This window comes from Rhinolophus sinicus, linkage group LG11 (genome assembly GCF_036562045.2).
Source record: "Rhinolophus sinicus isolate RSC01 linkage group LG11, ASM3656204v1, whole genome shotgun sequence".
Classification (NCBI taxonomy): Eukaryota; Metazoa; Chordata; class Mammalia; order Chiroptera; family Rhinolophidae; genus Rhinolophus; species Rhinolophus sinicus.
In genome coordinates this window covers 33047703-33062702 of record NC_133760.1, presented here as the reverse complement: position 1 = coordinate 33062702, position 15000 = coordinate 33047703, and the positions used below count along the sequence as shown (strand labels likewise).

General features: G+C 45.0%; 1 protein-coding gene across 3 annotated transcripts in view; it reads right to left on the bottom strand.

Moving 5' to 3' along the window:
- Positions 1-135: 135 nt before the first annotated feature.
- GFOD2 (Gfo/Idh/MocA-like oxidoreductase domain containing 2) overlaps positions 136-15000 on the bottom strand; it is a 36518-nt gene continuing 21653 nt past the window's right edge. Inside the window, exons 2-3 of one of the 3 annotated variants that reach the window (XM_019755989.2) lie at positions 10576-10866; positions 136-1717 (exon numbers count right to left, since the gene is read on the bottom strand). In XM_019755989.2, coding sequence (XP_019611548.1) covers positions 819-1661 — 843 coding nt within the window. In that variant the 5' untranslated portion in view covers positions 1662-1717; positions 10576-10866 and the 3' untranslated portion in view covers positions 136-818. Of the gene's footprint in view, positions 1718-10520; positions 10867-15000 lie in introns of all 3 variants that reach the window. The other 2 variants (XM_019755979.2, XM_074314714.1) reach the window with 2 other exon arrangements.

Below are 15000 nucleotides of genomic sequence, written 5' to 3'. Positions count from 1 at the left end.
TGATGGATCTGAAGGTCAAAGTTGCTGTGGAGCCAGACACAAGGAAACAGGAAAATATCAACAATCTACAGCAATAACCAAGCCTTTCATTATTAAAAAAACCTAACCTACCAAACAGTCAATAACCACATGCTGTAGTGTTAGACTTTCTGATTTATTAACATTTATCAGATGTTCCAGAGCTCTCCCGTGTCTCTTCTGCCAAATCAGGGGACCTCTGCCCTAGGTCAACAGCTCTTGAGAACTCACCTAATGAAGAACCCCTCCTCCCTGCCAGGGATTGGAGAGCCTGGAGGCTGGAAGGGCCTGATCACATGGGGATGGGTGGCAGGTGTGGATCCCTGAGCGGATGACTTGGTGTCCTCACCATTCCTGAGATGCCCTAAGCCCAGGAAGGACACGGAAACAAGGCTTTGTGTCATTTCTCCTCAGGCCTGAGCAATCAGCCAAGCTGGCTCCATGCTCTGCTTTCTCACCCAGTTAGGACCACAAATAGACCGAAGAAGCCCCCAAATCAAGCTTTTGCTGGCCCTACTCACCAGCATTAACTACAGAGACTTGGAGGCAGCCCCGCCCCGCGCACACTGTGCTAGGCCTCTTGGCCATGGCAACAGGAACGTCACCGCCCTGCAAGTCTGAAGAGTAAACGAGTGCTAGAGGAACTGTTTTCCCGGGGCCACCTTGGCCTTCACCTGGACCCTGCCCAAGTTGACTTGTTAAATGAAAGACACTGTCTGTGCTCTAGCCAAGCCCTCCCATCATGGCTCCTGGTCCCTCCCTGGCCCCTTTGCCCCGTGACAGGAAGCCCACGTGCAGGCTCACAAGTTATTCCGCTGAAGTGCCTCGCACAGGTTCTGGTTGGCATCAGGTTCCTCTGTCAGCACCTCCACAGACTCCCACTCCCCGGATCGGCTCGACCTTTTGATGGCGTCCACCACGCTCTGCATGTACAGCCCATCCTCGAATGAGGCGGCCATGGATACAGGGGTGTGGTCCCATGTGCGACGGTCCCCCTGCCCCTGGAAGGACTGGCGCAGGGCCTGCACCATGTACACCATGCCCTTCAGGTAGAGCAGTGGCACGTCCTGGGGCCCCTGCTCGGGCAGCCCTGCACCCACAGCCAGCGAGTCCCTTAGTAGCAACTCCTCTTGTGTGGCAGAGTTCTTCTGCCCATAGAGGTCAGCTCCCCGGGCAACAAGGCGTCCCGCAGAGCCAACCACCATGACCTCGTGCACAAAGGCGCCTGGCATGTTGAAATTGAGTGTCACTGTGCTGCACACCCCCCCACCCATGAGCATCTGGAAGAAACAGAAGTCGTCGCTGGTGACGTGCCGAATACCACGGATGGCCGCATTCTGCCTCACAAAGGTCTTGAGGAGCCCATGGACCTTCTCGGCTCTCCGGCCAGTCAGGTGGGTCAGCAGGTCCACGATGTAGGTGCCCATGGTGTGCAGGCCCCCGCCGCCCATGAGCTCGTCGCAGATCCAGCCGTAGTTGGGGCTGAGCAGGCTGCCCGAGTAGATGCGGGCATCGCAGACCATCACCGCGCCCACATAGTGCTCAGCAATCAGCTGCTTCATGCGCACGAAGGCAGGCAAGAAGCGCAGCACGTTCCCCACCAGACTCATCAGCTGTGGGTAGTAGCGTGAGGCAGTCACCATGCGGAAGGCATCCACTGAGGTTGCTGCCTTCTCACAAACCACATTCTTCCCGATACCTGAAGATAAACACGAAAGGAAACCTCAGAGTTCCAAGGGGTTTACAATGGGGAAAAGACTTATTTCTTGAAGACAGATGGACTCAGGAACGTCTCCCATGAGACGAGATGGTGGCCTGGGACGAGGAATGATGACTGGGCTTGGATGACTGAGACTGGAGAGAGTTATGGGCTGGAGAAAGAGGAGTAAGTTCTTGAGGGAAAAATGAAAGGAGTAGATGCAGAAGGCACAGGAGTGGGAAGTATAGGTGGTGCTTTGGTAATTTTGTGTGTCAACTTGGCTAGGCTATAGTGCCCATCAAATATCAGTCTAAACATTACTGGGAAGGTATTTTTTACATGTGATTGACATTTAAGCAGACTTTGAGTAGAGTAGGTTACCCCATATGTGGGTGGGCCTCACCTAATTAGTTGAAGGGCCTAAGAAAAAAGACTGAGTTTCCCTGAAGAGGAAAGAATTCTGCCTCCAGACTCAAGTCTGTAACATCAACTCTTGTTGGGATTTCCATACTGTTGTTCTGCCCTGAAGATTCCAGATTTGTCAGCTCCTACAATCTTATGAGCCAATTCCTTAAAATAAATCTCTCTCTCTCTCTCTCTCTCTCTCTCTCTCATACAAGTGGGCTGGAGAGGTAGACATGCTTCTTGGACATGCCTATGTACTTTTTTTTTGTGTAATACATTTTATTGGGGAATATTGGGGAACAGTGTGCTTCTCCAGGGCCCATCAGTTCCAAGTCGCTGTCCTTCAATCTAGTTGTGGAGGGTGCAGCTCAGCTCCAAGTCTGGTTGCGTTTTCAATCTTTAGTTGCAGGGGGCGCAGCCCACCATCCCATGCGGGAATTGAATGGGCAACCCTGTTGTTCAGAGCTTGTGCCCTAACCACCTGAGCCATCCGGCCGCCCACCCATGCACTTTTATGCATTTATTAGATCGCCAGCTTGGGGCAAGAGAATCTATACTCCAGAAGATGGGCTTTGCACTCTCAGGTGTAACCGCAGAAAGAGCTCTAAGATTCCCTGCAGATTGCTCTCTGGAAACACTGGTCCAGTAAGTTAGTGTAGTCAAAAGGCCAGAAAATGCTTAGCTCTAAGAGGAGGGGAAAGGAGTGAAAACATCCTTCCTGCCCTCACACTTGTTCTGAGTGCACTGCAGCTAGAATGTACTCAGAGAGCAAAACAAAGCTAGGTAAAACCTGAAGAGAGAGCTCGAGGACTGAGCAGCTTCTTTCCGTGTGAGGAAACAGAAAGGATCAACATTCTTCCATATTTTAAGATGAAAGTCCATGAGGGCATGAACAGTCATAAGATACCAATACCTGGTACTCTGTGAACCTGGGGTCGTTCAAGTAGAAGGAAGTCTGATGCCAATACCTTTCAATAATAAAAACATTACAATGCCCAAGAAGTGGTATGGACAACACATACACAGGAATGAGGGCAAGCTGGGGAAGAGTGAAGACAACCAGTTATTCCATTATTCATTCTACAGAATATTGTCCCAGGTGGGTGACTCAAACCCCACTATCCCAATTCTCCCAAGAAGTCATAGGCTTCTTGAGGGAACAAGCTCAAGGTCTGGTGGGAACACAGAGCAATTCCCCACTGCAGATGGTAGGATCAGGAAAGACTTCACAGGGGAGTAACACTGGGGTTATTTTAAAGGGAACAGATGTTCCAGGAAGTATAAAGGGGAGTGGGGGAAGGTATCCAGACAAAGGGAAATGCATGTGCAAAGGCACTGAGGTAGGAAAAGGCCAAGAGCTGGGATTCCTAAAGACCTGGGCGCACACCAGGAAACCGGCTGGAGGAGTTACACAGTGCCTAATAACAATGCAGGAAACCACTCACAAAGACATTCAAGGTGGAAGGGCAAGTTTGGGGATGAAATCCAAAACTGAGCTCTTGATTCTCCCCTCCCCAACTCTTCCCCATCTCAGTCAATGGCAACTCCATTCTCCCAGTTTCTCAAGCCAAAATCACTGCAGTCATTTCTTACATCCCACTCTCAATGAGTAAATTCTGTTGGCTCAGCCTTCAATCTATGTCCAGAATCTAACCAGTTCTCACTACCACCACTGCGATCTTACTCATCCAAGTCACCACTGTTTTTTGCCTGGATTACGCATATTTTAATGGTAACTTAACTGGTCTCCATCAATTCCTTCTCAACACAGCAGCCAAGGTAATTCAGTTGAAACTTAAGATGGATCAGATCATATCTCTGGTCTGCATAAAATCCTGATAGCCTCTCATCTCATTTAGAACAAAAAGCCAAAGTCCTTACAGTGGCCAACCCACAAGGCCATACGTGGTCTGTTCACCCCTTCAAATTTTCCTTTTTGATCTCTTTGCCTCCTATGGTCCCTCCCCTGCTCATTCTGCTCCGGCCACTGAATGGAAGATGGGGACTGACGTGCACAAAGGGCTGGTGGACAGGGAGAGGCAATGATCATTAAACAGAGGACAGGCAGGGCAAGGCCTTGTCAGTGTGGTTAGGTCACAGCATCTTAGGACGGACTACTCTGTATGTTTTTTCTTCTGGTTGAAGACAATCTTGAACAATGTGCACATTTAGGCTTCTACTCCAAGGCCATCCAGGCTCCACTCTCACCCTCCACGGGCACTTCATGGATGGAGGAGCAGCCACCAAGCCTGCATGCATATCTAAGGGCAACCAGGTCAAGACTGTGCCTTCTCTGGGTCTGTGTATCTCCAATAACCCCGGTGTTCATTGCCTTGGTCCCTTGAATGTTTTCTGAGTGTTTTCAGATGGGGCAATGATTGGGACACAGATCATTTGTGGTGGCCACTGCAGGGTGCCGCTTCCTGACTCTATTCATAAAGGCTCAGGAGGGGAACCCATCTGGCCACTTCGCAGCAGAAACAATGGTAATCATAGGCAATAAACCTTGCAATAAAAAATAAGAAAACTTTATACAAATGACGGCTGTCCCACACGGACAGCTGTACCCCCAGAAAGAGCCATTTATTGGTGCTGAACTTGAGCTTTGGGGTCAGACATTTCCGTTGAAATCCTGGTTCTTTCACTTCACTGCTGAATGACCCAGGGCATTTCTAAACCTCTCTGGGCTTTGGTTTACTACACTACCAAATGGAAGTCTATCTACCTCGCAGAGTAGAAGAGAAGACTAAGTCAAACGAGGTGCATATATAAAATGCCCGGCCCAGCACAGTTCTGCCAGTGGTACATTTCACTACCACCTCCATGGGAGAGACCCAGCAGATGTCCTAAATACGGAAAAAAGGGCCCACTGTGACTTAGATTTTAAGACTCACATAGAAGCTACATTTTCTAGGTCAATAATTTCGACGTTCAGTATTTTGAAAATTTGATTTTTAAAAAAGAAATTTAAAAACTCAATATGAACCTAGATGAGTTTTCCTGTTATATGTACTGTTTATCAGGCTCAGCCCTTTGGAAGCTCACATCCTGAAACAGGAGATAATTTGGTGTCTTTGGCTAATCCTTCCAAGCTCCCCTTACTTCCTATCCCCCTCTCCTGCCACCCTGATCCTCAAGAGCCCCACAGAGCATGTGCCATTTGCACATATGGGATTCTCAGGCATGAACTCCCAGCATTACGAGTACCAATTGCTGTAGCTTCCTCCGGTGGAATATATGGAGATCAGTAGCCTATGACATAATTCAATCTCTTCCCTTGAAAAAACTCTTGAATCTCCCACTCTTCTCTAAATAATAACAAAAAATACAACAGGTGCATGGCTAGCCAAGTGTCACATGTCCAGGGAGCCAAGGCAAGGGGAGAGATCCTTGCACTGGGGCCTGGCAGGAGGGGGCCCTGCAGGGAGTGTAGCCTGGTTGCTATCACCATCTGCTCTTGGAAGGTCTCCAATGCTTCCCCACACTTGTGGGATTTTAGGATTAGGGACAGGAGAATCACAGTATTGGGTGAGAATGTGGGCATTTGGCTGCAGAACATACATGGCTGACCAGGAAAGTAATGAGGAACTTAGGTTCTTAGATACAAACACCCCATCTGAGAGCTGCAGTTCTGGCCAAACCAAAGGCTTCCTGCTGTAACTACTCACTGCAGGGAGTGGGGTGGACACTGCAGTGTGGGCTGGGAGGAAGAGGACTTTTGTGGCTGCTGGGAGTTAGTTGGTGATAAAACTAGGTTTAGCAATCTCCAATTCATGCCAGGATAAGTCAGGGAAGGAGGAGAGACCTCCCTTCTTGAGCCCAAACAATAAGAGAGCTTTTGAACTTAGGACCCAGCATCGCTATCAGTGTGGGAGCAAAAGGCCATATTGAGTTAAACAGGCTCCGGCCAGGCCAGCTACTCGGGGTCTTTACCTTTAGGAAGACTTGTGTTGCCTTAAAAGACATGTTTATTTAAGTTTATCTAGCTTTCCTGCTAGGAAGTCAAAGGAGAGATTAGAGAAGCTGAAAACTGCTTTTTGTCTCCAGGGAATGGGGAAAGCATGGATGCTGAGTGCTTACCAGCTCAGATCTTCTGTGGGGTAAACAAGCTTCAAGCTGCAAGCCTCGCTCCAGCTCATACTCCCCAGACTACTTAGGTGTGAAGTGCCCTTGAGCACCAGAGGCCCAGACAAGCTGCCTCTTTGTTCCACAGGTTCACAGCTCTGGGACCACGACACCCGTTTCCCTATCTAGGTTTCCCTATCTAGAGGCATGAGACTGGATAAATCATTTCAAACAGCAGGGTAGAGAAGCAGCCCAAGAAAAGCACCACTTTTGTGTTTTACGAAACTCAGGGAATATATACCTATTTAAACAAAAAGGATTCTGCTACTAGAAAAATAAGTTTGAAAGTATCAGACTGAGTCCCTCTTGCTCACAGTCCCCTTTCCTGGGTCACAGGCCCATGTTGGCTCCCTGGATCACACCAGCAGACTAGGCTTGCATGGGTAGAATTTGTGAATGCCTACATTCATCCAGTATGCCAGGCCCTGTGCCAAGCGCTGGGGATATAACATGGGGCATGATCTCTACCTTCAGACAACTTACATTTAGTGGGAGAGATAGCCATAAATCAAATTATTGTATAAATACATGCAGAACCGCACCTGTGATAAATGCAATGCAGATGATATAAATGGTAATATGAGAGGATACAGCAGAGGCCTGACCTGGACGGGGGTCAGGGAAGGCATCCCAAGGGACTGGAGTTCTTGGGATTAAATTATCTGGGTCAGGCTGCTTAAGGAATGATCTCTTGTTATCTCAAGAGCCCACGGGAAAAGGGTTGGCAAACTCAGTGTTTTTCTAACGAAGCACATAAGTGCCAAGAAATGGGCAGAAAAACTTACCTTCTCGTGACAGATTTAAGAAAACATTCAACTGTGGCAAGGATGTTAGGGCACTTTGTACATTAAAATACATATTTTTCTGAACGACTTCTGAGCTGAGAAATAAAAGATATTAGGATTCCTCCCTCTCCTTTCAGGAATTAATGGGAAATCTTTAAGGATGAAGAAAATGAAGGGGGGAAAAAAGAAAGTCAAACAAAGACTGAAAATAAGATGTCACAGAAAGAGTTGTGATATGAAAAGCATACCTTTGGAGGATAAGTCCGAGAATTAATTTTAGGAAAAACTAATAAAAATGAGGACAAGAAATAATCTTTATGGCCTCAAAAGTGAAGTAAAAATATAATGATCCAAAAAGTGGAGGAAAGCGCAATTTTGCCTATAGCATTACGGACTCAGTGAGAAGCAACCTTAATGTTCCTGGGCCTCGGTTTCTGTAACTGAAAATGAAGACACTGGATTAGATCAGTGACTCTCCATCTTAGTGTACATCAGAATTACCTGGAAGGCTTGTTCAAACACAGATGGTTACGTAGGTCTTACCCCGAGATTTAAAAGGTCTGGGAGGGGGCCTAAGAATCTGGATTTATGACAAGTTCCCAGGTGATGCTGATGCTGTTGGTTCAGGGACCACATTCTTAAGCACCACTCGTCTAGACACAGCCCCAGCAGGCTCGACATTCCTCTGATTTTATGCCCGTGAATGCTAGAAGAAAATACAGTTTTATGACTGATACGAAAAGTTTTAGAAGCACCGTCTATGCCATATCCGTCCTTATAGCTGCAAATATGTCTCAGTGCTTTAGGACTCACAATACTCCTCCTTCTCAGTGTCCACAACTTCAATAACGCTTAGCACAGCACGATGCCAGAGGGGGCCCTTAACTAACTAGAGGCCATAGATGACAGATAAATTTTTCACAGGTTCAAGATCTGGAAGAGCTGATCTAGAATTAGAGTACTTCAACAACTACTGCCCTAATTGTGTTTTTGGGTTTTTTCCCCAGCTCTAAAAAAACTGAGGATCTGAAGCTTATATCCTTAATAAAAAACAAAGGGCACAGCCCCAATAACAGGAAAAAACAACTATGTGGGAAAAACGTAGAAAAATATACCCTCTGATATAATTGTACACTTGAAACCTATATAATTTTACTAGCCCATGTCATCCCAATAAATTTAATAAAAATTAAAAAAAGGAAAAAATATACTTTCATGCATATATAGATTCATACATGGGAATACATAGTTAGGTGGAATGGCAGAGAGGTCTTTTGGGATACTGACTCAGGACTTTCAAATACCTTGTACAGGAAAGCCTGGCTTTCCCGTGTAATGTTACACCAGTGTCTTTCTTGGTCAGGACTTAGAGGCAGTCATATATCATGCTGGAAAGGCTAAATAATATCCATAGTTCACCCCCATTTCACAGGGGCCCAGAGAAGTTCAGAAATAGGACCAGAAGTGCGGTCTGATGTCAAGGTCAGTTTGGTGTTCTGCATACAGCAATTCATACACTTACACCCAGTTCTCTGGGAAAACTGGAGTTCTCATGGCTTCTCCCATATATGTTAAAGTCAAGTCAGAATTCTCACTAAAAAAAAAGGAAAGTACACAGGGAGAGAACTTCACGGTCACGAGTCTCAGTGACTCCTTTGGGGCCTGAACGGGCAGTGCCTAATGATGGCAGGTCTAGCTGACATGGGCTCTCCTAGCTCCACCAACTCCTGGGATCATATGCTTCCAAGGACCCTCATTCACATCCTCCTCCTCCTGACAACAGAGATGTGGAGAGAAGGCTGATGGCCCTGCTTCACCAAAGGCTGTGACATGGGCTCTCAGAAGCCTCTGCCTATCCCTGTCCATATTAAATGGCCCGAAGTCCAGCATCTTCCCATACCAGGAACCTGAAAACAGCAGACTTGCGACCAAATAATCCTGGGGATTCCTCTTCCTACACAGCCTAGAAATGGTTTTTGTGAGGACCCTAAATTTCAGGAAGATTGAAAGCCTCTAGAACTCTGCTTCTGGACATACCTCGCCTCACCAACATGGATTCATGTCACAAGGGATGGCAAAAAGCCAAGTGACCATGGTAGCTTGATTCCCCTTGAACCACCCCTCTGTTAAAGTGTTGGCTTAGGTCTACCTCTAGACCCACTCTGGGAGCCCTTATCTGACCTCCCAGGAATCTAGGGCCAATGAACAGCTCCAGTGTCACACATCCTCAGAGCTCTCTGGAAAAGACAAACCACCTTAATTTTTGCCCCAAACTTACATGCCCAAATCAACAACCAACCAGACTCATGTTCTGGCTCACTTCAATGAAAACTTATTTTTCCTAACCCATTGGGCCAGAGGTGACAGACACCCTCTTTCCCTGAGAACAAGGAAGGCACAAAGAGCAGAGCTGTGAACCCTCTATCATGGTAGTGGCTTGGAGGCCTGGTGGTCACCCTCACAGCATACCAGATCCTGGGCCCAGAAACCTCCAACTGCATCGGGGGGTACTCAGGTCCTATCAACTTACATGAAACAATTATTCTGTAAATCAATTATATGCTACCTGAATTGTTACTTAAGTCTTTTCTCATTACCTTATAAATGTGTGTTTATTTCTAGGCTCTTCAGTTGGACTGTGAAATCTGAAGACAGGGAGAGCTGTGATCCAACACTGCTTTGACTGTCCAGAATAACATTAGCACACAGGTGGCATTACAAAAACAAATTGCTGGATGAGTGTTTACTGGTTTGCTTTCCTATTAAATTAGATTCCGGTTTATGTAAGACAAAGAGAAGAATTTGTCTACATTTGATAAGAAAGAGAAGCCTAACAGGAACTGTAGGAAAACAGCTCAGCAAGCTAGCCCAGCCAGGAGCCGGAGGCCGCTAAGCCGACTGCTTCCCGAGGGAACAGAGATGTGAGCAGGCTGTCCCGTGGATCCTGCCAGGGAAGCCCAGCGCTGTCAGAGAGCCTTCCTGCCCTCTGGCATACAAGATCTCCAAGTCTGGCAGGAAGGGTGTGTACTCAAACTAGTGCAGGCCTGACAAAACATGGGAAATGGTAGCCTTGCTACACACCCTCCTCTCCTTTCTGTGGTGATGCATGCCACAGAAATGAAAGAACAAACGTATCAGTCACGACCAGTTTCCCAGTGCCCAGGTCTTTGAACGCTGACTCCACAGTAGCCAACACTTCACATTGCCTGAAATGTAATAATCTCTAGCCCCTATGACAGGCCAATTCTTAAGGCATTTGCTTAATTTTTGCTTGGGGATTTATGAGTACTTACAGGAGTCACTGGACATCTTCCCCAGTCACTGGAGCATTTCCTCTCACAGCTGTAAGACTCCCCAACCTGCGCTCCCCCAGGACTGCCCCAGGGGTGAGTGCTGTCCCAGAGTAATAATACGTGCACACTCAAGCCCAAGAAGGACCACCCAGAGGGAGACACAACCTGCCCTTGCTATGGCCTGACCATCCATACCTAGAGCCTTCACAGATATTTGCCGGGTGAGTGGAGGGGGAATATTGATGCACACCAGATCCACGTCTTGATGCAGCAAGACGTCATCGGTCCGGCTGGTGTAGAAGGTGATGTTCATCTCCTCAGCAAGTTGTTTCGCCTCCTCCTCAGTCTTCCCCCAGAGGGCCTCCACGGTGAACCCTTCTGCCCTCAGCAGTGGGACCAGAACGCGGGCAGAGCTGCCGGTCCCAAACACACCTACTCCTGGGAGCATCTTCATGCCAGCTTCTCTGTTCACCAACTCATCTCCTCACAAGAGCCTCCAGCATGAATACGACCATCCCACAGTCCTGGTCAAACATGGCTCCTGGAACAGCAAGCAGCACACTGGCTATTAGTGGAGGGCACACTCAGTTGAGGCTACTTTCTGGCTTACTCGGAAGCAACAAGTTCTCTGCCACAAAAGTACAAATGAAATACTGCTCCGAAATGAAAAGCTGCAGAAGCTTCTCCCACGGAGACTTAAGGATATTAGCAATATCCATCTCCCAGGAGGAAAAATGAAAAACGAATAAAGCTGGGTTCAAATCTCTGTTGTCACTTGATTTTCTGTGTGACTCTGGTTAACCCATTCAACCTTCACTGCCTTAACTGTAAAAGTTCATGATTCTATGACACATTACGGAAAGAAAAAGAAGAGCAGGAAACAAAAAACCAGTAAAAGATGAAAGAGAACTGCGTAGGTGCCATACAGATTATAATTTAAAAGTTTATGGTAGCCAGTGTAGGAAACTGCTCACTAGAAACAAAAAAGACTAAATTTTTTCAACCACCAAATTGGCAAAACAAAAACAAGTTATGTTTAAAATGGTACTTTTTTGTATAAAGATATTCACGCCAACATTGACTATGGTCGTGAAAAACTGGGAAACAATCTAGGTGTTCAATAAAAGTAATGGGTTTGATAAATAACTGCAGAGCCACTGAAAACCACGAGGTAGAAGGCCCTCGCTGACCTGAAAGACATCACTATATATTCACTGGAAAGGGGGAAAACAAAACAATATGTGAAGCATGACATCAATTTTGTTTGAAAAAGCATGAAACACACATATACTTATGAGAACATACAAGGGTATCTATAATATACCTACAAATATATTCCACACATAGCAGAAGGCTCTTCACCTGAATACACCTGAGTTTCATACAGATTACTCAGGTTGAAGGGGGTTATAGATTTTTGGTTTTTAAACTTTGCCAAATTTTCTACAATGAATGTCTTTTTTTTTTTTTTTTTTTAAGAAAATCTATATATCTTGAATATATCTTGAATAAAATCTATATATCTTTGATATATCTTGGATATCTTTGGTGAAATGTATTTATTTCAAAGATAAAGCTTTTTATTTTTATTTTTTTTTATTGGGGAATATTGGGGAACAGTGTGTTTCTCCAGGGCCCATCAGCTCCAAGTCGTTGTCCTTTAATCTAGTTGTGGAGGGCACAGCTCCGCTCCAAGTCCGTCGCCATTCTCAATCTTTAGTTGCAAGGGGCGCAGCCTACCATCCCATGTGGGAACTGAACCAGCAACCTTGTGAGAGCTCACGCTCTAACCAACTGAGCCATCAGGCCACTCAGAGGCAGCTCGTTGTCTTCAATCTAGTTGTGGAGGGCGCAGCTCACTGGCCCATGTGGGAATCAAACCGAAAACCCTGTGGTTCAGAGCTTGTGCTCTAACCAACTGAGCCAACCGGCTGCCCGTCTTATTTTTTACTTCTGATAACAAAGGTTATAAAAGTGAAATAAAGAACAAAGCCAAACAAAAGTCTGCTTGGAAACCAAGATGAGATTTAGGTGTGCTCAGGGTATCAGGTTTCCCTATATGGCACCCTCCACCCTAGCTAAACCAGTAGTACCCACTCTGGCTGTGTATTAAGGTCGCTGGTGACCCCAGTCCCACTGAATTAAACTATGGGGATGAGGCTGTCACCATCATTTTTTTGGTGGTAAAATATACGTGAAACTTACCGTCTTAATCCAGAAGTGGAACTGCTGGATCATATGGTAATTCTATTTTTAATTTTTTGAGGAACTGCCGTATTTTCCACAGGGTCTATACAATTTTAAATAATATGTATTTTAAACGCTTTACAGTCCTGTTGTTTACTTGATTATCTTTAAAACAATCTGACTACTTATGATCTCGGTCACTGCAAATCCAATTTTAAAAAAGTTTTACTCAAATGTGTGATTTTGCTGTTCTATTTTTATCCACATAACATTACTTCACTTGCATCTCCTCACAGATGAGTCAATATACGAGGTCAGACAATTAAGTTCGCGAACTCATCATAGAAAGACTGCTACATACCTCATTGCTGAATATCACTAGGGTCACCTTCGAAATACTCCCCTTGGGAAGCTATGCACCAACCCCAGTGCCTACTCCACCCTTCAAAGTAATTTTGGAACTCTTTTTCTGGAATGGCCATCAGAGCTGTCATCGTATTACCCTTGATATCCTGAATGTCATAAAAATGTCTTCCTTTCAATATTTCCTTTATCTTTGCGTAAAGAAAGAAGTCACTGGGGGCCAGATCTGGTGAGTAGGGAGGGTGTTCCAATTCAGTTATTTGTTTAGAGGCTAAAAACTCCCTCAGAGACAGTGCCGTGTGAGCTGGTGCATTGTTGTGATGCAAGAGCCATGAATTGTTGGTGAAAAGTTCAAGTTGTTTTCGTCTAACTTTTTCACGCAGCCTTTTCAGCACTTCTAAATAGTAAACTTGGCTGTTTGTCCAGTTGGTACAAATTCATAATGAATAATCCCTCTGATACCAGAAAAGATGAGCAACATCATTGCAACAAGTTCACGAACTTAATTGTCACACCTCGTAGCTATGTGCAGAGCCACTTTCAAGGGTTATTTCCAAGAGATGAGTTTCAAAACACATAGATAATGCTCTGTGAAATTATTAGCTATAAACCAGTTGGGGGGGACAGTTACTCAAAATTACAACAATGGCTTCAGAGTAATTGATGATGGGTGTGTTTTTCTTCCTGAGCAATTAAATCTCCGAAAAACTTGTACATGAATGTTCATAGGAGAATTATACATAATATTCAAAAAGTAGAAACAGCCCAAATGTCCATCAACTGATTAATGGATAAACAAAATGTGGTATATCGATACAATGTAGTATCATTCAGCCACAAAAAGTAATGGAAGCACCCAATACAAGCTACAACATGGATGAACCTTGAAAATATTATGTCAAGTGAAAGAAGCCAGCACAGAAGGCCATATATTGTGATTCAATTTATACAAAATGTTCAGAATAGGCAAGTCCATGGAGACAGTAAATTAGTGGCAGGTGATGGGAGAGAGAAGAATTGGGAGATATAGGGGTCCAACTTTATTCTTTTGCATGTGGTTATTCAGTAATTTCAGCACTGTTTGTTAAAGAAACTATTCTTTCCCCCAGAATGACCTCGGCCCCTTTGCTGAAAGTCAGTTAACCATAAACATATAGGTTTATTTTTGGACTCTCAATTTTACTCCATTGATCTATGTTTACTCTCATGCCAGTACCACCCTACCACCCTTACTTTAGCTTCACAGTAAGTTCTGAAATTGTAAGTGTGAATCTTCCAACTTTGTTATTTTTCAATATTCTTTTGGCTTTTCTGGGTCCCTTTGCATTCTCCTGTGAATTTTAGGATCTGGGATTTTGATAGAGATGGCTTTGAATCTGTAGATCAATTTGGGGAACACTGTCATCTTAACAATATTAAGCTTTCTGATCCATGAACATAGGATGTCTTTCCATTTATTTACGTCTTAATTTCTTTCATCAATGTGTTGGAGCTTTCAGAGTATAAGTTATACACTTGTTTTGTTAAAATTATAGTCTAAGTATTTTATTTTGTTTGATGCTATTGCAAATAGAAAATTTTTTCTTAATTTCATTTCCAGATCCAGCATCTCTTTTGCTTTTACTGTAGCTACAAGTGTACTATGCAAAGTACATGTCTATGTGAGGGGTTGGTTTGCCAGCATAGTCCTCTACAGTGTCCTGTACAGCTAGATCCTACCTGAAAGACACCTGTGCTTTTGTGAAATAAGCATGACTTGGGCTGCCTCTAACTCCAGACCCCTGTCAGCTTCCTGCCTCCTCTCTCTCTGGGGCTGTGGAGCTTGCTTGCCTCCTGCACTTTATCATTGGGTTTTATCATAACCATCTTTCTTTCTTTCTGGTGGTGAATAATGTCTGTGGCCCCTCAGCCACCCCTTTCCTCTTTACTGATAATGCTCATGCCCTTACAGGCTTCCTTTCTAATTAAGAAACAGGTCAGTCACATAGTATCTTCTATAATTTTCATGTCCTGGACTCCCTTCAGCTATTTTGGTCACTTTCTGCATTTATAGGTTCTTTTTGGTTACTTACAGGTCATGGATATGCTGAGAACTGAAGAGCATCAAATTTGTTGCTTTGGTTAG